General features: G+C 40.9%; 1 protein-coding gene across 1 annotated transcript; it reads left to right on the top strand.

The window, feature by feature from the left end:
- The first annotated feature begins 4,605 nt into the window (after positions 1-4,605).
- Positions 4,606-6,320, top strand: LOC131229061 (uncharacterized). Its single transcript, XM_058224920.1, has 2 exons — positions 4,606-5,508; positions 5,643-6,320. The coding sequence occupies exons 1-2, from the start codon at positions 5,268-5,270 to the stop codon at positions 5,852-5,854; spliced, it is 453 nt and encodes a 150-aa protein (XP_058080903.1). The 5' UTR covers positions 4,606-5,267; the 3' UTR covers positions 5,855-6,320.
- Positions 6,321-24,324: the final 18,004 nt, after the last annotated feature.

The raw sequence follows: 24,324 nt of genomic DNA, 5'->3' as shown, positions 1-24,324 counted from the left end.
CCAGAAGGGTTCTTCAGTCATATCTTTGAAAGTGAATATTAGACGTCCAAGTGCAGATTCACATGTGTCTTCAGGCAAGGATTTTGTGGAAGTCATTGGCATTTTCAGATGGAAAGCTGTTGCGGGCATTCCTATATGCAATGCTTGGTCTTTGATTGTTGGGCCCTCTCATTCTGAGGAGGCGCCGGACAACAGCTTTATCCACTCGAGAGTATGCTCTTGGTGATCTTATTCTTACCCAAATCGCTGTTGAAGATGCTCAGAACTGGAAAGATAAGAAGAAGAACAGGAAGAGGAACGAGCAAGAACTTGCAAAATTTCAGGAATGTTAAGATCCACTATAAGCGTGGCTTCTACTTTATGAAGTCCGATCAAGCCCGGGCCTAATTTTCGAGTGGCTCCTGTTGGTGGCAGGAAGTGCCTCATCTCCTTCTCTTGTTTTATCACAGACTGGGTGTGTGATGTAGGCCGCTTGGGTTGATGTAGCGACACGCAAATACTACTGACAATGAAAGCAGCGATGAAGACAAAAGCCACCCAAAGATGAACTTACTTCCATGATCAGCTAGTAGCTTGCCGACAATTCATGGTGTTCGGGCCAGATTTTGGCAACCAGCGAGTGTCTCAGCAGTGGGAAACTGAAAACTATAGAAATTGGGATTTCTGCGAGCAACTCAGACAGGAAATCACAATCTCAGATCCCATGTTGAGTGCAATATGGTTCCAAGCAAAATAAAAAACCTCCTTTCTACTACAATCGACTGCAATAACTCCTTAACCAGGTAAATAAATCTCTAAAACGCCTATCATTCAAATCATAATCTACTCAATGAACCAATCAAGAAAAAGGAAAGAACTTAAAAAAAAGAAGAAAGAAACATAAATAAGGAGACGTAGGAGGAAACATAAGAGATCCTTTGCATCCTCTGAAGAATGGCTACACGTTGGGTCTGCAGTATCTTTCAACCATTCACATCTTAACTAATCATGATTAGGCCTAACTAATATTGAAATTAGTTGCCAAGATTCCAGCTAGGCATAATCATCTAACTACCTATCACCCCACATGAAAATGTCCAAAATACCTGTAAGATTCCTGCCAAATTTTGAATTCAAACAGTAGTACTTAGTGGTTGTTGGAGGGTCATCCTCCACCTGTTTGTTGGAGGGTCATCCTCCACCTGCCACTCTGGCCCTAGATACACGTGCAGTCTGCAGTGTAAGCTGCTCTAATTGATCCTAGCCCTCCATATAGGTCTAGCCCAGCGGCACTACATCAACAAGCTATAAAATTTGTTCAGTGAAAAAAAAAAAAAAAGACATCTATTATTGTTAGAGCTTTTACAGATTTACTGTTAATTGCTAGCTTTCTGCTAAGGATGGATCCTTCGTAATTCTCAGTCACTCTGTGTTCCTTAGTTGATGATTTTTTTTTGGGTGTATCTTAAGCAACTGTTGCTGTGGCTTTTATAGTGGTTTCCGCTGCAGTCTGAATAGGCTAACTGCAGCAGTGTTAAGACCTATTTCTGGGCTGATCTATGTGGGGTGGCTGTATAAACTCTACGGCAAGGAGTTTTGGTCCGCAGAGTTCTGGCACTGTAGTCTAGCAGACTGGACTAGTGTTATTGTGAGAGTTGTTGGTTATTATCTTATATTGCATCCATGTGACCAGATTTTTGTCAAAGATCTTGGGGTGCATAAGGTTTACTTTGCAAGATCCTATGGATGGTGCAATAAGTGTGATTGATCTCTCAGGGGTTTCGAGATTTCCGAGCTATGAGTTGTCCCTTCAATTTTAGCCATTGAAGAACCACCTAATCAGTATTTCGCCGACAGTTTTCTTTTAGCAGATTGGTGTTGTGATAGCAGGGTCGATCGTCAGGCTTCTGCTACAGTAAGCTGCTGGTTGTTGTAACAGGAATCTCATTTACTTTTCTTTTTCTTATGAATTAATTATTTTACCTAACAAAAGGGGGTGAAACTCCTGCTAAAAGACCCATTATTAAGGATACGTGCATTAGGTCAAAAGCTCGCTTGACAATTTTGCAGGAAACAAAGCTTGAATCTGTTAACAGTTCTCTGATCAGATTGATTTGGGGTCAAAAGAGTGCTGATTGGTTGGCTCTAAACTCGGTTGGATCCGCAGGGGTGATTCTGATCATGTGATATGCTAATAGCTGGCACAAAGAAGAGAGCTGGTTGGGTTCCTTTTTTGTTAATATTGTTTTCAGGGATATCTCTTCTGGTTTCCAGTGGCTTTTCTCCGGCGCTTACGACCCAAGTAGGTCATTGCTCCAAAATGAATTTTGGGAGGAATTGTCTGTTACTCGGGAAATATCCTCTCTTGGTGCATTGGAGACGACTTAACGTTATTCATTTTGTTAGCGAAAAATCCTCAGGAGATAGGAAAACGTCCAGCATGCGGAACATTTCTAACTAGATGGGAAAGTATGAATTAAATGTAAGTTTTATGTGGTCCAATGGGCAATCACCCCTTAACTTTTCCTTGCTGGAAAATTTTCTTGTTTCTCAGGGATGGTTAGACCAGTTCCCTTTTGCCCATCAGAATGGTCTTCCTAAACTAGTCTTAGATCATTGCCTTGTTCTTTTAGAAGTTGACTAGATTAATTGGGGTGGAGGGTTTCTGCTCTTTGGTTAAAGATTGGTGGACCTCTTTTTCAGTTGAGGGTCGTCCGGGTTTTATTTTGTTCAAACAGCTTCAGATGTTGAAAGTTAACCTCAAATCTTTCCATCGAGATATTTTTTTGGCAGCAGGGAAAAGGAGATGGACCTCATTTTGAGCAGCTTGCAAACTCTAGATATCGAGGAAAACAGCCAATTAATGGACGAATCTCTCATAGCTAAGTATTCTGCTAAATATAATTCCAAGCTTCAGTAGGAAGAAATAAAGTGGCGTCAACATTCCCGTGCAGTTTAACTAAAGGAAGGAGATAGAAACACCAAATATTTCCACAGGATTTCCAGTGCTAGGGTGAGTGCCAACTCTCTCTTATTTTCTGGTTGAGGGGGAAAGTATCACAGATAAGAACCGAACACTCTCTCTTATTTTCTGGTTGAGGGGGAAAGTATCACGGATAAGAACCGGATATGGGATTTGATAGTCAAGTTCTACTTTTCCCTTCTTTCTGATGTGGGTTTTGATCATCTCAGACCAGATGATCTCCTCTTTATTTATTTATTTCAGAAGGATAGAATGCCCCCTGAAAAACCAATCTTGCAGGATGAGATCAAGGACGGCGTATTAGTCTTGGAGAAGAATAAGTCTCTGAGTCCGGATGGCCTTGCCATTTTTTCAATCCTTCAATGTATGATTAAAGAGGATCTCCTTCGCTTTGTTGAGGACTTCTTTAATACTGGTTACATTCCATCTGAATTGGGATGTACGTTCATTGCCCGTAAAAATCTTAGAGGCTGCGTCAAATCATCCCAGAGATTATTTCTCCCTTATTGAGCACTTTTGTGGAAGGGAGAGGCAGATTCTTGATAGTGTCTTGATTTCTCACGAAAGTCTAGATTCCTGTTCTAGAGCGAAAAGATTGGGAGTGGTTTGTAAATTGGATCTAAGGAAAGCATGTGACCATGTGGATTGGTCATTCTTGGAATATATGCTTGATCGCCTGGATTTTGGTTCCAAATGGAGAATGTGGATTTGTTCTTGTTTCTCGTTTTCTAAATTTTTGGTTCTGTTTAATGGATCTCCATTTGGCTTTTTTGCTTCATCTGGAGGTCCCCTCGCATTTTTTCAATCCTTTGAGATGTACGTTGAGGACTTATTTCATACTGGTTACATTCCATCTGAATTGGGATGCATGTTCATCACTCTCATTCCGAAATTGGAGGGAGCTCTTTCTATGAAAGAGTTTCACCCCATGAGCTTGATTAATAGCCCTACAAGATTGTTGTAAAAATCTTAGTTAGAGGCTGCGTCAAGTCATCTCTAGAGCACTTTTGTGGAAGGGAAAGGTTGATTCTTGATAGCGTCTTGATTTCTCACGAATGTCTAGACTCCTGTTCTAGAGCGAAAAGATCGGGAGTGGTTTGTAAATTAGATACAAGTATATGACCACGTGGATTGGTCATTCTTGGATTATATGCTTGATTGCCTGGGTTTTGCTTCCAAATGGAGAATGTGGATTTGTTCTTGCGTCTCATCCGCTAAATTTTCAGTTCTCATTAATGGATCTCCATTTGGCTTTTTTGCTTCATCTAGAGGTCTCCGTCAAGGTGACCCTCGCATTTTTTTAAATCCTTGGAGAGGTACGTTGAGGACTTCTTTCATATTGGTTACATTCCATCTGAATTGGGACAGGAATAAATACGGTACCAGGGGAATTCTATAAATACCCAAAGTTTCCTCATTTTCCCCATTTGTTGCTTTTGGAAGTTCAGGCTTTGCCGACCTGTGTCTGATCCAGCTTCGTCTCTTTGGTTTCTGGCGTCCTCTATTCTTGGGAGTTCCCATGCCTAAGCGACCTTCTGGTACGCCCTTCTCATTTGTCCTTCTTCTTCTCATCTTTTCTTTTTCTTCATTTTTTTCCCTTTTTTTATTCTCCCTGATGTCTTCTGGGGAGGATTTCGATCTTTAACTGCTTTTAGGAGGATTCGATGGATGGTATTTTTGACTCCAGGTCTCCGCCATTTGCTGAGTCCACTGAGTTTGGTCTTTTAGGGCTTGCCCCCCTCCCACCGTCGAGTCTGGTCATTAGAGGTCTTATCCCCTGGCTAACTTGGCACCGGGAGCTGAGGCAGCCTCTCGGTCCTCTGGTGACCCAGTCTTTACGGTTGACACTTTTGTTTCAAGGTTCATGGTGACAGATCTGCACTCCTTCAGGTCGGAGTTCATGATCCCCTGCTCAGTGGGACTTCACCTCCTCCGAGCTGAGGAAGTCCCTAGCCAACCTCACAAGGGGGAGTTCGCCCTGTATTTTGCAATTTTTTTCATGTAGTCTCCGTTTGCCTCTCCACCCTATAGTGACAGAGGTCCTTTGTCACTTTCGAGTCACCCCAAGTCAGCCAAACACCAATGTTTGGCGAGCCATCTTCGACTGCTGTGTTTTCCAGTGGCTGGTCGAAAATTCCAAGCTCACAGTGAATGAGCTCATTCACATGTACCATTCCAAGAGCAATCCTGGCTCACATGGCTAGTACTATTTTCCTTGTTGGCCAAGCAAGGGCCAAGCCATCATAACTAGTAACCCGTCTTCAAACAAGGGTCGGAAAGACAAGTGGTTCTTCGTGTCTGGAGCATGGGGGGAATCATTGACAGAGCTGGAGGGTTTACGGTGTCAGGTCCCAACCTCTTTCACCTTGCTAGGTCGGAACACACCCGAAGCATTGCATTTATACTTTGCTTATTCTTTCTATTGGTGCTGATGTCATGTTCTTTTCTGCAACTTTTCCCAGATCACAGCCTAGCCTCTTCGTCTGTCATTAGTATCAGATCAGGATTGCCTAGGAGCGACCTGTTGACCAGAGGGACTGCAAAAGGTTAGTAACCTCTACACCTATGCTTCAGTCCAGCCTTGCTCCAACCGATTAGTCTCTTAGCTTGGTAGCTTCATTACTAGTCGGTGGCTCTTTTGATTGCATTCTTACTTGCTTTTTTCCCGTTTTGTTCACAGAGATGTCTGGTCGCCCTCAACTGAGGAAGATGAAGATGCCGATTGAGGCCGAGATGGAGAGGTTAAAGGCTGTCTCAACGAAGACATCACTGGCTTCTGCGACTCTTCCTTCTCTTCCCAGTGCCCCTTCGGGCAAGGCTGTAGCCCCCGCAACTGATCGACTAATGGCTGAGGCTGCCATTGCTACCATCCCCCCGGCCAACTGGGTGTAGGCCAAGGATGTTGCTGCCCCTTCAAATGGGTCTAACATTGGCTGGCAATGACGCTATTGTTGTCCCTTCTCACGCCTGACCGAGAGAGGTGGCGGATCTTGATATGTCATCCCTGCGGGCTGAGCATGCCTGTCATGCCCCAAATTCGGGAACAGACAGCATTTGTAGCACCCCAAATTCGACACCCGGCTCCCATACACCGAGTCCCGAGTTCGGCGCACCACAACAAAGATTTTTTTATTGATTTTTTTTTATAGTGGAATTCTTTTCCTATGACTTGGGATTTCCTAGATTTGAAACCCTATGGACTTGGGAATCCCTAAATTTGGGATCCCTTGAATTTGGTGTTCTCTTAGACTTGTGATTCCTGAATTTCTGGAATCCCTGGTTATGTTTGACACCCTAGATTTAAAACCCCTATAATTCCAAGTTAAATGCAAGATATATTTATAGGGTTTGAAATTAATTATTAAATCAATTATTAAAAAATCCCTAATTAGTGTATGTACGTAATGTTGACACTATAGTTTTATTAAATCTGTTAAGGCATGTACTTTGCCTGAAATGATGAAATCCCAAGACTTAGATGGGCCACAAATACAGGATCACATCCTAGCGACTAACCAATGATTTATAAATGTCGTTTACAACGACAGTGTTCAAACGGTGCAAATCGTCCTATTGATGTCGATGATAATCCAATCATTTTGAGATATCATCAATGGGCCACATGCCCAATAGATTGATAGCCTAGTGGCACACATGTTGCACATGTGGATGTCTAATCTGGATCATTCTCAGTGGACCCCACCTTGGCATATGTATCTTAACCATGCCTTACATCCAGTTACTAGATTTTTATGTACAGGCTACATGAGGAGCCAACGTTAGTCTAACATGAACCACATCATATATACCTCCATATTTTTAGTGGGGCCTTCCATTTGGTTTCCACTATCTGTGAATAAGGTTCCATTTACGGCCAATTATATTATGATGTCTTATAACATGCTAATGTGCTTAGCCTGATAGGACACACTGATAATATGCTTAGTGTAATGGATATCATGCCTAGTTATATGCCCATATACATCATTTGTATGCTTGTTGTGGATGATAATTGTTCATAGCATATATCCTTCGGCTTGAGACACTTAGGGGGCTCTATATGAGATAGGGTTGCCCCACATGATTTGTGCGGTATGTGCGGGTTTGATGCATGTCTTGGAGAGTATGATTCATGCATTGTGCATTATGTGTGGTACGTTACTTCCACTCCCTAGTGACACCAGGGAAGTGGTTCGTTAACCTTGCTATGACTGATGGATGATTTTATGGACACCGGAAACTATCGAGTTACAGGACGTCACAAGAGTCCCTAAGTGAAAGTCCATAAATCCTATGGTACCAATAAGATGCTCTAACGTCTAGTCCGAGTGGATTCATGAGAGTACGATGGTTGGATACTAATAGGCCGCGTCTCCCACTGTGTTAGGGTCAGTTGAAAGGGAGTTTGACTTTATTCGCTTGGGTGCAGAGGGTTATATGTTAGGTTGAGTTTGACTAGCTCGTGAAATGAGTTTAATATCGATGGGCTAGGTGGTTTTTTATGTACCACTGACAAAGCGAATAGTGAGGTCTTTTGCACTGGCTTGGTCTTACACATGATGGGTGACAACCAATGTCGAAAGTGTACTAGACTTCGATGATGATCCAATTGAGAACTATTATGATATATGGACTAGTGAAGGATATTCATATTGCATTACATCATTAACATATGATATGTGGCCAGTTTAGCCCTCAATTATTTCCTCTTACTCTGATATTTGTATGCTTGGCACACACATTGGGCACACATGCATGCACTCTTTAAGCTTCTTAGTAAGCTTACACACGTTATTTACGTGCAGATTATGTTAGACCGAAGCAACATTGAGGTAAGAGCATGTGTTCGATCTTTTAGAGTTTTGTTATATCATGTATTTCCCTTTCAGCGTTGTGCTCGAATTGATATTATAGTGGAAGTGTGATGATGTTTTCAGTTTTGGTACACTTGTTGTTATACTCATGCATAAAAAAATTCACCCTGAAAATCCTTATTGTGGGATCCCAGGATTAGAACCTATCGCATGGGAGTTAGGAGTTGAAAATGGGGTACTACAGAGGTTATCATCGACAGATTTGGAGCTGGTGAATTTTATGAGCCCGTTCACCGAGTTTAGGGTGTGACATAATCTCTAGTTGAAAAATCCATACTTAATATTAACGAAGGAATATCCATATTTAATACTAACAAATATCCAAGTTGGTATGGTAAGTTCCTTATAAGGCTGCAAAAAGTGCATGATGGGCGGAGCTAGTGCAGGATTGTGTTTCGCAATGTTGCGTGTAATCGGTCCTCTAACTATTTGTAATGGAAATGGGCCTCTTGCTGGAGGGAATTGAGTCTTCCGTCTCTTAAATGTCACCATTATCCATTCCTCGTTCTCCTTTTGCATTGTCGGTGAGGCGAAGATCACCTCAAAAATTACCTCTTGTCGTTTGTTTCCAGTCACAACCAACTCAGCTTTCCCAAATACCTTTTTAGACAACATTGAACACTACCAATATACTCCAAAGCGAATCCATTGGGCATGAAATAGACGGCTACATTGATCGAAAGAGAAACCATCGTGATTATGTCAGAACGAAGTACCTGAGTTTCGAAACGAACTATTTGTTATTTAGATTGAATCAAACTGTACTTTATTTTAGAGATAAAGGGGGATGATCCTGTTGAGAATCGCAATTATGGCACCATTTGATGACAAGTGTTCTTGAATTGTTCTTTCATTAGTATTAAATACAGATATTCCAACTAGATATTTTGGGTTCTTTCCCCACCAGAGTCGCCATTTTTTTTTCTATCAGAAACATGAGTCGGAGATTGGAATATATATATATATTCAATAATAATAACAAAAGAAATTCCATCAAAGAATAATCATCATTACTTTATTTCATTAATTTGAATTCTTGTTACATCCCCCACATTGTCCTTGATTTCAAAATAAAATACATTTGATTAATGTAATCGAAAGTAATTTATCAGAAGATTTCGGTAGGATTTTGTGTTGTAGAGAATCCTTTGTAATGACAAATAGTTGTGCAGGTTCAAAACCCTTGCTTCATGCTGGCATGTATAAGACTCATATAGAATTTATAATCCATGATGAATATGTAAAAGATGCATAGCATATAGAACGCTTGGGACCTCTATTGCATGGTTGCACAAGAAGATCTTATTGCGCGGTCGCTCAACAGGCTGGCTCCCTACTCCCTGCATCTTCTTTCTCCCCTTCCCCTATGCTTCGATAAGCGGGGTACTTGATCTCTTAACCTCTTGATCTTGAAAGCTTTTGAATATCTCTCTCTAATCTCTTTGGTGTTTCTTTATCTGATCCCCAAATGAGAGGAAGATGGGGTATTTATAGGCCTTCACACGTACAAGCTACCAAATCCGCACAACAAGGTGTTGTTGAGCGACCGCACAACGTATCTAGTCTGGTCACGCAATCACCTTTTTATGCGACTTGGTCAGGTTTATGCTCTGCCAACTTCCTAGCACTTCGTCCTTAGTTATGCGGTTGTGCAACCCATCTCTGTTGTGCGGCCATGCAACACAACCATCTTGCGTAAATATTGATTTTTGTGCTCCAACAGGTGCCAAATAAGTAAAACTGTAGTCTGACATGCACTCTCCACATATGGTCAAGGAGGCTATGCAAGTGTTCACACCTTCCACGTCTCAAGCATGTATGATCGGCACATGGTATAGCTAATCATTGAGGCATAACAAATAACTATAATCACACATGGAATACATGTAACGGTTGCTCCACCAACACATTCATTGGCATATAAGGATTAAGTGGTCCACTTCATTGGTCCCATAATGAATTTATGTACAAGTGTAGTACCACCTTATTGCAATATATGCATTTTTTTTAACAAGTCCAAGCGGCACATACAATAGCCCCACTTAGTCCTTAAATCCACTTAAACTCAACTAAAGGTAACACTTTTGCACATAACATTGCATCCAACCATCCATTCATCATCATTACACATATCTCATCATATCAGCACATACATAACGCAATTGAAATCCAAAACATCCATCACATTCATTTAGTATTCCAACTCAACTAAGGTCCAATTCATATCCTCACTTGAATGGGCCTATTAGTGGGTCAGTAGCTATAAACCATACATCTGGCTTAATAGGTGGCCCGTTTGATCACCACAATCGGTTCATTCAAGAGCTTAATCACCATCTTTTCATAAGGCCCAAAGGCAGCCCAACATACACACATCATGTAACTATCGTAGGTACCACAGTAAAGAAGGCCCAATCCTTTGGTCCAAGTAAGACTACCAGTACTGATTGTCCCACACGGCATTCACATAGGGTGGATTTATAAAATGGCCTAACACTCGCCCAACACACAACTCAAAATGGACCGGTCCTACAAGGGGTCAGTAAAATGGATTGGCGGCGAAATGGGATCCTCTGTGGGCCCCACATTCATGCTGCTCAGTGTGTTGTGGAGATGATAAAACGTATATCATTGCTGGATTCGTGAATGAGCGGCTTGGGTTTGCCAAAAACTAAAATAAATAAACAAATAAATAAAAATCATTAACGTGGTTCTCACATGTCCAAAGGTGGGACCAACCACCAGATTAGGTGCCTAATAACATCACAGTGGGCTTTGGGAAGTTTTTAACGTACGGTGACAGTTCAAACATCATTGTTCCTATGGTGCCATCCACTTAAGATTTGAATCTACTTCCTTCTATGGCGTGTGGCCCACCTGAGATTGTAGGCCCACTTGATCAGGAAGATCAGATGGACGGACGGCTGCAAAACACATGTACCAGGGTGGGCCCCAGCAACGTTTGTCCCAAGACAGCGTGATGAATCTCACATGCTGGGAGCAACGTCCCCCCCTTTTTTTTTTAACTTATCTCTTTTTATTTTACTTAAGAGGTCTAAAATATTCCCTCACACGTGACTGGCATATGACTACAAAGGTAGGCCCTTTACATGTTCAACGGTGGTTGTCCATACCTCTATTCCTCTGGTGGGGTCCACCTGAGATGTAAATCTGGCTCAGATTCTAGGCCCCACCTAAAATAATATAGGAAACGAGATAGATGCCATGGATATGCTATACATCATCAAGGTGGGCCACATGAAAATTTCAGCCGTACAAGTTCACTCCACGTTGCTTCAGGTTATACGGCCTGATCATTGAATCCGTCTTAGTTTTGGTACCATGCCATTACATGTGCTGGTATGATGGATGAATGGTGTGGATCGTTCATAAACATCATGGTGTGGCCACGGTGGGTTCAGAGTCTTTGGAAAAAAAAAAAGAGGGATAGCGACGTCCCTCGCTGGACGCACAGGACGTGACCTCCTTAAGGCTTATTGTACGTAGAGCTAAACACTAACCACGTTAGCTCGAAAGCTGGGCTTGGATTGGTTTGAAAAGGCTAGGCTTGGATGGGTTCTAATAAAAAGTTCAAACTAAACCAAACCTCATGATTAAGCTGGTTTAAAATAATCAACCAAGCTCAAGCTAGGGCAGTACTGGCTCAGCTCGGTTTGAAGTTCGGCTTGATTTATCTGAGTTTGATTCAGCTTGATTTGGCTTGTAGATTATATGAATACTATTTCCTATGATGTGATCCACTTAGCTTTGGATATGATTCAATAATCAGGAAGTGCCTACAATGGAATATTCCATCTATACAAATGAGGCTGAAAAATGTATAGTAGTTGGACATTGAATTATTAAAAGAATTAACCGCTTCTATTACTTTTTTGTATATACACAAGATTCATAGGCTGAAAAATTGTTATTGAGTTTGTGTTTTATGTTCGGTTAGTAGAGAAGGACAAGCTCTTTATACCAGATGACCTACAACTGATGAAAATTTTCAAGTAAATTGTACGATGTTTACAGTAATCTTAGAGTACCTTAAAATGATATGTAAAAACAGATGGATAGCATGCATAATACATATCATGATGATGTGGATAATGAATGCACACTGTTTCCTGCACAAAGTTTACTCAGTATACTAAAGCAAGGATTCGAATCGTTTGGTGACCTCAACACCCGCCATGTAGTTGGTGCAAAGCTTTGTAGGCCCCACCATGATATGTGTTTTATCCGGCCAGCCATCAAAAATTTCCAACTCATTTTACAGTATGAGACCAAAACTAAGGAAGATCCAAACCTCTCGTAGACCACAACACATGATCCAAACTTGTTAGGTGATAAAAGTACTGTTTTCCCATGATATAACCCACCTCAATGCATGTGATGCATATCCACGTCACCCATCCATTTTCCAACTCATTTTATGGCATAGGCCAAAAAATGAAGTATTTCCAAATATGAGGTAGGCCATACCACATTAAACATTAATCATTGAACGATTGCCATTGAAATCATCATAGTATCAATATCAACTTGATTCAAAACTTTTTGTGGCCTGCACAAAGTATTGCATGGTCAATCACCTTTATCTACATATATGTGACATTATCAACAATTTGGATGGTGAATAAATATTACGTTATACCCTATAAAAGTTGTAATAGTTCAGTTTGGCTCGGCTCAGCTTGGATATTAGACCAAACCAAATTACCAAGCTCAAGCTCTTGTGATCTCGACCAAACTAAGCTCAAACAAGACTGGTAGGCTTGAAGTTCAACTACCATGAAGCTTGAATAGAGGGTGTCACAAAAACAAGTCAAACCAAACTTGGGTCAAACTAGGTTCGGCTTGGTTATTGTACATCTCTCTCTCTCTCTCTCTCTCTCTCTCTCTCTCTCTCTATATATATATATATATATATATATATATATATGGAAATGGTACTATGAGGTCAACCTTATGGGAACTTCCCATGAGGTCGAGTTGTGTGGGCACCACCATGATGTGCGTCGAACATCTACCCCATCATTTAGATGCACCATTCGATGGTGGACCACTGGATTAAAAATCAAGTCAATCCATGACTTGGGTGGGCCACACCACATACAAAAGTTGAGAGGGGTTACCCTCACATTAAAACATTCATAATAATTTATTGGGCTCACAGAGACGTGGTACACAAATCCACCCCATCCATTGTGTGTGTCCCACAAGTTTCATCAGCATCCAAAAATTAGGTGGGCCCCACAAAGTGCTTTTATATGTTTTAGGCATATCTTCACATAGTTTTAGATGGTATGGCCCACATGAGTCTCGTATACGGCTGATTTTTGGGATATCCCATAACTTAAAGAGGACCCATCAAATGCATGGTGTTGATGTTCAACACACATAATGGTGGGGGCCAAATAGCTCGACCTCATGGGAAGTTCCCATGAGGTCAACCTCATAATACCATTTCCCACACACACACACACACACACACACACACACACACATATACATATATGCACACATGGGGATGGGTGTGTGCATGAGGGTGCAGGTCCATACACACCACTAGGTCCATGGTTTGGATGGTTCAGATCGTCTAAAGACATCATAATTGGCCCACAAGAAATTTTCATCTCTGAGAGTTTAATTCCACATTTCTTACGTGAGGTGGCCCTCCTAAGGTTTTATCAGCCTGATTTTTTAAGCCAAGCCATACAATGGGGTGTTAAAATGAATGGACGGCACAAATCTTACTTATGTGTCTTGGTGTTGCCTCTTGTGGTCCCCACAGCTTTTGCCACAAGAAGGGTAGCCGAGAGAGTCCTTGGACACTGGTGTGGCCTGTTGTGGGCCCCATAGAAAACTACCCCAAATTGGGATTGATGCTAGACACTGCAATGCATCAGTGTGCAATGTTGTACATTACTATAACACTTTTATTCATGCATGTGTGTGTGCACGTGGGTGATGTAGAGCGGGCCGCGGACACTTTCATGTCCAAGATGGATAAGAGAAGGCCTGATCAAAGGCAGAAGTCATCAAGACCGTCAGAACCTTAAAACAGACATATCTCACAAACCAAAATGACTTACTCATCATATGATTTTGGGGTAGAACCAACTACTTTATCTAATCAACCCGGCATAGCCGGGTTCCCATGCCAAATTTGTGGGATTCCATCAGATCAATGGTCAAATTTCCTATTTATTTCCGTTTTTACTATTTTTAGTAAGTTTTAGTTTTATTATAACTTTTCATCCTTTAATATTTAGGAGTCGTGTCCAACATGAAAAGTTCTTAGAAAAATTAAGAGAACAACGTGGTTAAGCCACATAGGACTCTTATTATAAAAAGTAAATTTACTATTTATAATAAGTTATGAATTTTAGGGAGTTTTATTTGTAGTTTAATTCTGAAATTTCTTCACAGGCTTTATATCCCTATTTAAAGGGTTGTAGACTCGTTTATTTCAATCATCAATTAATTTACGAATTTTCATGAATACTATTTCTATTTTCTTGCTTTTTCCTTGTAGATTCGAGAAGTCTTTGTTAGGAGTCTAGAGAAGCTTCATGGATTCGAAGTAGTTATCCTTGAGGAAGACGGTGATCGACCTTATCACGCTCATCCCTGTGTCAATTGGTATTAAAGCAAGGACTCCCTTCGGATCAATGATAAACAACGAATGTATGAACTAAAATTCCGTAGACGGTGATCCAAGGATTTGTTACTTTCGGAAAGAATGAAAGCTTTCCACCAGGAGAGTCAGTTAACAATGCAAGTGTTGTAGGCAACCATTAACCGTATTGCGGATACACTAATTCTGCCCCGAGCTCAAAGCGATGCTCAACTGCCAGTGGTCGTTGTACGACAAAACCCTAATTTTTACAAAGCACCATCAGATGATGGTAAATCGTAGGCCACTATGTTGATCATGAGGAAGCCGTTATATATGCCAAAGGTAGAAAAAGATTTACAATGAGACAATATCTTTCGAATGAGGTGCACTGTAAGCTAAAAAGTCTGTAATGTGATCATCAATGTTAGGAGCAATGAGAATCTCATGTCTAAAATAATGGTGGAAAAACTGTAACTAAAAATAGAAAAACATCCATCTTTATACATGATTGGATGATCAAGGAGGTTAACAAAACTGAGGTAACTGAACAATACACTATCTCGTTTTCAATTGGTAAAAATTATAAGAATCAATTACTTTGTGACATGGTCGACATGAAAGTTTGTTATATGTTTCGACTATGGAAAAATAATATTAATGTTATTTCTACACATAGAGTTTGGGATAACGTATTTATATTTACTAAAGATGGTAAAAAGATTGACCTCGTCTCTATGAGAATGGAGAACCAACCCAAGACTTCTAAAGTTGAGGAATAGTCTCTCATACCCAAACAAAATTTCGTAAAATAATATGAGAAAACATGAGATGGAGATGCATTAGTAGAAAATGAAAAATATATAGAGCCTGTGAACATCACAGAGGATTTGGAATCAATGCTGCAGGAGTTCAAGGAGGTTGTGCTCGATGAACTCCGCAATAAATTGCCTCTCATGCGAGATATAAAAAAACCACATTGATCCCGTCTCAGGGGCAAGTCTGCCTAATTGCCCACATTATCAGAAAGAATGTGAGATCTTTAAGGCAGAAGTGAAGGAACTGATCGATACTAGTCAAGTCAAGGAAAGCATGAGTTCATGTATTATGTCAACTCAAGAGCCTAATGCCAAGTACAAGAAAATGGCTAATAAACATTGGCGTCAGAAGTTATCTCAGAATTATGAGACAAGTTCCTTAAGTAACTTGAGGACGAGTTTATTTTTTCCAAGTAGAGGGGTCTGATGTAGACCGTGTCACAGATACATTCCTAGCATAGCTGGACCAAAAGAAAGTGGACCGTAAGTTGATCATAACTTTTGATTCAAGTATCGTTACGACACACCAGACCAAGTATCAAGAACCGAAGCAGCATGAGAACTCAAGGACGATTTCTTTTAAAGTGGAGGGGACTGATGTAGAGCGGGTCACAGACACTTTCATGTCCAAGATGGATCAGATAAGGCCCGATCAGAGGCAAAAGTCATCAAGACCGTTAGAACATTAAAACAGGCATATCTCGCAAATCTGAATGAGTTACTCGACGTACCATATATGATTTTGGGGTAGGACGAGCTACTTTATCCAGCCAACTCGGCATATCTGGGTTACCCTTGTCAAATTTCCAGTATTCCATCAGATCGACGGTCGAATTTCTTATTTATTTTCATTTTTACTATTTTTAGTAAGTTTTAGTTTTATTATAACTCTTCATCCTTTAATATTTAGGAGTCGTGTCCAGCATGAAAAGTTCTTACAAAAATTGAGAGAATAACGTGGTTAATCTACATAGGACACTTACTATAAATAGTAAATTTAATGTTTATAGTAAGTTATGAATTTTAGGGAGTTTTAGTTGTAGTTTAATTCCGAAATTTCTTCCCAAACTTTATATCCCTATTTAAGGGGTTATAGATTCGTTTATTTCAATCATCAATCAATTTATGAATTTTTATAAATACTATTTCTATTTTCTCGCTTTTTCCTCATGGATTCGAGAAGTCTCGTGAGGAGTCTAGAGAAGCTTTGTAGAGTCAAAGTAGTTATCTTTGAGGAAGATGGTGATCGACCTCATCACGTTCATCCTTGCGTCAGTGGGGGGTGTGCATTATAATGCCTAAATATTGCATGTTTATCCTCTTAATTAAATTAAATTTTTTATAATTAAGTATTAATTTAATTTAATTATATATGTTTTATTTATGTGAGGGGATTTTGGTCCTAAAAACAAAATCATGCTTAAAAGGATGAATTAAAGCTCAAAAGAATGATCAACAAAGAATTGGAGATTTAGAAGTCATTATTGAAGATTTCATATATCAAAGATCCAAAAAAACCAAGGAAAAAGGATTAAGAAAAGAATAAAAAAGTACGTAGTGTAATAATGGACTGTTCGGTCCACCTAATGCTGGTTCGATTTGACCAAATGTGTATAGAACAATCCAACGATAGAAGGTGATTTTCATATGTAATTTGGCTCGATACTTAGATGTGATCGAAGCCATGTTTGGTGCCATCGAAGCCATGTTTGGTCCCACCAAAGAGAGGTTAAGTGTGACCTAAGGGAGATAAAAACTTTATACCTATATTGGAGAAATTTGGCTGCAACTGAAGGAATATTCTACTAGACTCGGTGCGATCGAAGGTTGTCATCGGTGCGACCAAAGCGTAAAATAAGTTCATAAATTTGAAATCGATTCCAAGTCGATGCGGATTTTTCCTCTTTAAAAAGGGTGTTTTGAGCTTTTTAGAGTACAAATTAGGGCTTGGAAGAAAGACCTAGGGGTGATAGAGCTTCTACAGAGCCATCATTCTTCTTTGATCCCTTAAATATAGTGTATCATTTTGATTTTTATTTTTATTTTTATTCTTCTTTCTAAGATGTTAGTCATGTTATGCTAATCTCTTAGCTAAGGGAAAGGGATGAAGCTTGTAGTTCAATTACATTATTTGGTTTACTTGATTCAATAATAATGAGTTGAATGATAATAGTAGATTGAAATATATTTGAATTTACTTTAAAATATTTGAGTTGTTTATTTCTGAATTTTTTATACACTATAGGTACAATGAATGCTTTGATTTAATAATTATTTAGCTTAAATTAGAGAAGGATTCAATCAGTATAATTGATTAATCTTTTATCGCCTAGGGGTGCTTTAAACGCATTTATTTTCCAACGATTGTGATCCAAGTGTTTCATGAGAGAATTCTTCGATCAAAATCATATTCTTATTGGTGTTTATGATTGGTTTAATAGAATTATCTTTCGATTGGATAAGATATGACTTCGATTCTAATTGAGTTATACATTAAATTAATGAATGAGATATTGCAATTACTATGAGTGGATTCTTGGATCCTTTGTCATTTATTTGTTTGTTTTAAATCATTTTCTACTTCGCTAGATTAAAAACTTAGACCAACTGTTAGCTTTTAGCTTAGTTGTAAGTTGTTCCCCATTCCCTGAGGATTTGACCTCGGTCTCATCGAGTTTTTACTACATCGCAACCCTGCACTTGGGGTTGTCAACCCTTGGGTTCGATCAAGTTTTTGGCGTCGTTGCCAGGAATAGCATTGTACACACTTAGGTTTATGTTCTCTAGGTTTAATTTCTATTTTTGGTTAGGTTATTCTATTTTTTAAATTCTTTCTAATCTAGGCTTTCTTTTTCTAGAATTTTTAGAATTTTGTTTTCAAGGTTTATTTTATTTTTGATTTTCTAACATTACTAATATTTTTTATTTGTTAGCTTCACCAAGATTTCGCACGCACAACCATGGTAATCCAATTACACCACAGGTGAATTTTCAATATTCACTATGGATCACTAATATTCATTGTGGACCACTGATATTAACAATGGACCACTAATATTCACTATCAACCACTGATATTAAAAGTGGATCGCCGATATCCATTATTGACTGTTGATATTAATAGTGGACTACTGATATTCACTGTGGACCATTAATATTAACAATGGACAGCTAATATTCACTGTGGATCGCTAATATTATCTGGGGATCTCAGAGATTCACTATGGGTCACCAATCCTATGAAAACGGCCATTACTCCCTCGTCATACGTCTAATTTTGGTGATCTTATACTCATTGACAAGATAATTTGATGATCTTTTATATGGATTTGGAATCATTGCATTTGGAGACCATTTAATTGCCCAAAATTGGGCCCAAAGTTCATCAAGGAATGTCAATTGTAGATATTCACTATGTGTCACCAATCCCACGAAAACAATGATATCTCCCTCGTCACATGTCCGATTTAGGTGATCTTATACTCATTGGAAAAATAATTTAATGAAATTTCAAATGTATTTAGAATCGTCTAATTTTGATACCATTTGATTATAAAAAGTGAGCCCAAATTTCATCATTTGCAGTGAATATTTGCAATCCACACTAAATGATGAAATTTGGGCCTAATTTTGAGCAACAAAATGATATCCAAGTGATATAATTTTAAATCCATTTGAAATTTTATCTAATTATGTTTCTAACAATTATAAGATCACTCAAATCGGACATGTAACGAGAGAGTTGTAGCCATTTTTGTGAGATCGGTGACCCATAGTAAATATCTACAGTTCATAGTCCTTGATGAACTTTGGAACTATTTTTGGGCAATCGAAATGAGATAATTCCAAAGCCATTTGAAATTTTATTGAATTATCTTTCCAACGAGTACAAGATCACCTAAATCAAACATGTAACGAGGGAGTTATGACCATTTTTGTGGGATCGGTGACTCATAATGAATATTTGTAGTGAAGGAGAGACCGGGCTAGTACTTGGTTTTGAAGTATGTTTCAAAAGAGGATATGACCTCAGCTGAAGAAGTACCTAATGGCCGTCAAGGCCCTGTGGATGCTGTTAGTAGTCAATCCTCTATTATTGGTAGAGGTTTGATAGGACTAACGCACCAAAGAGTGAATATTGGCGCCTTAGGGGGTGGATCGAGTGGGGCTCCCAAGTCTGAAATCTTCTTTAGGACTACTGGAGGATGAGGAGCCGATGGAGCGGGTACAGGAGCATCAAAATATTTTGTTGTGACCTCTTGGCTTGCTAGGGAAGCAACCTTGGTCGTATGAGCTTGAGAGGCGGAAGAAGTAGTCGACCTTGTCTTTGGCTCGCTTATTTTCTTAGCTGATGTGACGGCTGAAGGGGCAAATGGTCTCCTCTTCCCTTTTACCTCCAAATGTGAGATGAAGTGGCTAATAAGCTCTCCAGGGGCTTTGTTATTCATCAACCTATCTTAGTGATACTCCCAGCACTTGAGGAAGTTATCTATTGCTCGTGGTAAGCTGAGATAGCTAGGGAGCACGAGAACGTTTGCCTCCTTGTGGTAGGAAGAATGAAGAGATGAATAGAGGCTCGCATCGGTCACCACTCGGTGATCGAATGGCGGTTGATTGTAAGTTTTGTGAGTGAGGGGGCAGGGGATGCACTGGATGAAGCCGAACTACCGAGCAAATAATTGAGGGTAGTACTACTCAACCTCGGCCTTGGCATTCTTGCCTTGCTCCACCATACCCCCATATAAAAAGTCTCGGCTGATAAGATAACTCCCCCATGCCTGATACGACCGAGTCGCAGACTCATCATCTGATGTAAACTCGCCAGTGAGCTAGCCTGGGCTATATTCTCCTTCGGAGAAAGGCCTGAATGTCTTATTCTTTTAAGTCTTATTCAAAAAAAGGAGGGTAGATAGAGACACATCACATGAAAGATTCTCTGGAAGGGAGTGGAGAATCCATTCACCATATGAAGTATAGGTATGGTCGTCGTGCATGGAATGTTGAGGGGTGGAAGTAGGCGTAAAACAACATCTGTAGGAGCCACAACGGTCCTTTTGTGGAGTTTATACCTTTTATGGGGTGATCTCGTAGACACCCTTGTACAAGTAGCCGAGCATAAAAGGTGCTAGGGCAAGCCTGTAGCCCTGAGAAGGTTGTTTAGCCAAAGCTGTCACGCCCCAAACCCGGAGATCTGTCTCACAGAAATCCTGATCACCGAATCCGGTGCCGACAGCCTCCATAGTACCCCATTCTCAGTTCCTAGCACTCATACGCCAGGTTCCGATCCTGGGATCCTACAAGGAGGATTTTTCAATGTACATTTATCTCGTAAGAAGCATAACCATAAGTTTACCCAAATCACAAAGGCAACATCATCATCACATATCCAATAATATAAACATTTGAATACAATGCTAAAAGGGAAATATATATGTCAAAATCAACGCTCCAAAAGACCGCTGCACGCTCCATGCTCAATGCTGCTGCAACCTAACGCCACCTGCACGCATCTATTGTGCATAAGCTTATAGAAAGCTTAATGGGTGGTGAAAGTGTGTGCGTAACGTAAGTGCTAAGTAAGCAATATCAGAGAAATCAGAGTAAGCAAAAATACTGACAAGCTCATAAATCATACAATATCAGAATAATGCGAAAACATATTGATAGGCCCATAAATACCATCAGCCTTATCCAGGCTATGCGATGCAGAAATATAATAAAAACAATATCATATACTGATGAAGCAATGTAGATCAGATATGCAATGTGGAGACAGCAAGCCAAATATCAAATGCTAATGATGCAATGTAATATGAAAATCCTAATGAGTCCACGAATACCGTCAGTCGTATATAGGCCGTATAAATGCAGAAACATAGTAACCCAAAATGTCATATGCTGCAGATGTAATGCGATATGCGGTACGAATGGAATGACCATGTTAAAGTGTGAAGTCGGTATGATAATACGTAGTATCATAGGCTATGGGGTCCATCACAAGGGACTTCTATCCAAACTAGTCTCATACCTAAATTTAAATAGTCAGACTCAATGTGGTAAACTCCTGATCTCAGGTTAGTCGGGCGCCCCAACCAAAATCCTGACCATTGCGAAGGTATACGTAACAAATAATTGCGCACCACCAGCCCGAGTGGATAGTGAATGAATGAATGAATGAGTATGCAACTCTTGCTCAATAAGTTCACATATCAGTACGGTTCCTCTCTGAAAAATCACTGGAATCTATTACACTCCTAACCATATTGCAGCCCCATCGCGCGTAACAAGGTGACTGGAAGAGACCTCACTATCCACCTACCAATCGGGCCCAGCTCGTCGATAGTGGACCCATTCCTCGATCTGGTCAAACTCAACTTAGATTCGTGCCTCCTCTCGAGCAGGTAAGGCTGCACCCCCTTCCAACCAACTACGATACAGTGGGACACGTGGCCTAATGGTATACGGCCCTCATGCGCTCATGCGTCCACTCGGTCTAAACGTTGGAGCAACCTCTGGAACTAAGAGGGTTTAGAGACTTTCACCCATAGATATCTATAGCATCCCATGTAGAACAGATTTTCGGTGTCCCATCTGGCAATCCATTATATGCCTGTGGAGGCTACGGTCCTGATGTCGCTAGGGCGTACAGTAATCACAACACATAATGCAAGTTGCATGAGTCACACAGTCTAATCATGCAACAATCCTACACATACCGTGCGCTTATGTGGGCAACTCCGCCTATTAGGGCGTCCCATGTACAACCTGTCATATATAATGGCCAACCATATCTCATAATCAAACATGTAGATGATGCTTATGGGCATGTATCATGATGTTATGTTGTCACATACTCATAACCGGCCTCGATACTCGGAATCGGCCTTGACAATTAGACTCGGCCTCGACAATTGGAATCAGCCTCGATAAACGGAATTAGCCTCAACAATTGGAATCGGCCTCAACAATCGGCCTTAACAATCGGAATCGATCTCGATAATCAGAATCGGCCTTAATACTCAAAATTGGCCTTGACAATCAGAATCCATCTCGATACTCGGAATCAACAATTGGAATTGGCATCGACAATCGGCCACGACATACGGAATCGGCCTCATCAATCGGACTCGGCCACGACATACGGAATCGGCCTCATCAATCGGACTCGGCCTCGACAATCGGAATCGACGATCGTAATCGACAATCGAAATCAGCCTCAACAATCGGCCTCGACTAATGGAAACGGCCTCATTAATCAGACTTGGCCTTGACAATCGGAATCGACATCGACAATCGGAATCAACAATCAGAATCAGCCTTGACAATCGGCCTCGACTAATGGAATCGGCCTCATCAATCGAACTCGGCCTCGACAATCGGAATCGGCCTCGACAGTCAGCCTCAACATACGGAATCAGCCTCGTCAATCGGACTCAGCCTCGACAATCGGAATCGACGATCGGAATCGACCTCGACAATCTGAATCAACAATCGACCTCGAATAACGGAATCGACCTCGACAATCTGAATCAACAATCGACCTCGAATAACGGAATCGGTTTCGTCAATCGGACTCGGCCTCAACAATCGGAATCGACAATCGGCCTCGAATAACGGAACCAGTTTCGTCAATCGGACTCAGCCTCGACAATCGGAATTAACAATCGGAATCGGCCTCGACATACGGAATCGGCCTCGTTAATCGGACTCGGCCTCGACAATTAGAATCGGCCTCGACAATCTGACTCGACCTCAATAATCAGAATCAGCCTCGATAAATGGAATCGGCCTTAACAATCGGAATTGGCCTCAACAATCGGAATTGGTTTCGATAATCGGAATCAACCTCGACAATCAAACTAGGCCTCAATAATCAGCCTCGACAATTAGAATCGGAATCGGCCTCAACCATCGGAATCGGCCTAACAAATGGCCTAAGGGAATATCACAATGTGAACATTTAACGATCATTGCCCATCAATATGGACATTAAACCATCATTGCTCCCAAGGCTTGACCCGCCATAATCATCATTACATACATCATGGAGTAATTACACATCACAATGGACCTCATATACATCACATTCGGTCCTATACAAAGGCCCCGCATACGTCTCATTGGGCCTCAACATATGGGTCATCAAATACATCAAGTGGATCACATCCACGGGTCGCACCAACGGGCCTCATATATATCGAGTCGGCCATATCACATGGGCTGCACCAGTGGGCCTCATATACATCAAGTGGACCACGTCCATGGGCCGTATCAATGGGCTTCTTATACATCGATTGGGTTGCATCAATAGGCTGTACTAATGGGCCTAATACATATCACAATGGGCCTTGCCGATAGGCCTCAGATTCAAGCAGGTGGGCCTCATCATATGGGCCTTAAATATAAGGCAGGTGGGCTCTATCGCATGGGCCTCAAATATACATCATGATGGGCCTCATGGATGGGCCGCACCAATGGGCCTCAATTTCAGAATAGGTGAGCTTGCACCTTCGAAATGGGCCCACCGAATGATCAGCATGGATGAACAACACATATAACAGTGGGCCGCACGTCCAGCGGATTGGACGGTGTGGTTATAACACATACATCAAGATGGGCCCATTGCATCTTAAAGTGGGCCTAATGGGGCAGCCTATAACCCATGAAATTAAGTGGACAGATTACCTATAATGCATGCCTCAAGGTGGGCCTGTTGCACCACCAAAATGGGCCCAATGGGCAGCCTATAATCCAAAAAAAAAAATGGATGGGCAGCTTGGATATACAACGAATTTATCTAGGTGGACCACTGTGCTGGGCATTGCAAGTATCCAGCACATGGATCATGGTGGTCCTACGTCCCACGGACTGTACAGATGTACATCACGGTGGGGTCCACGTCCAGCTGAACCGCTTGACAAGGATGAAATACATGCAGCGTGGTGGCCCACGTCCAGCCCAACTGGACAGATGGTTGGATATACAAACATACATCAAGGTATGCTCCACATGCAGCAGACAGATGTATGGCGTGAATGTAGAATG

Source organism: Magnolia sinica, chromosome 16 (genome assembly GCF_029962835.1).
Source record: "Magnolia sinica isolate HGM2019 chromosome 16, MsV1, whole genome shotgun sequence".
Taxonomy (NCBI): Eukaryota; Viridiplantae; Streptophyta; class Magnoliopsida; order Magnoliales; family Magnoliaceae; genus Magnolia; species Magnolia sinica.
This window is presented reverse-complemented; position numbering and strand designations above follow the sequence as displayed.

Coding starts and splice junctions, on each gene's coding strand:
- LOC131229061 (XM_058224920.1), top strand. CDS start 5,268: ATGGGGGGAATCATTGACAGAGCTGGAGGGTTTACGGTGTCAGGTCCC. Junction 5,509..5,642: donor GACCAGAGGGACTGCAAAAG/GTTAGTAACCTC, acceptor TTTTGTTCACAG/AGATGTCTGGTCGCCCTCAA.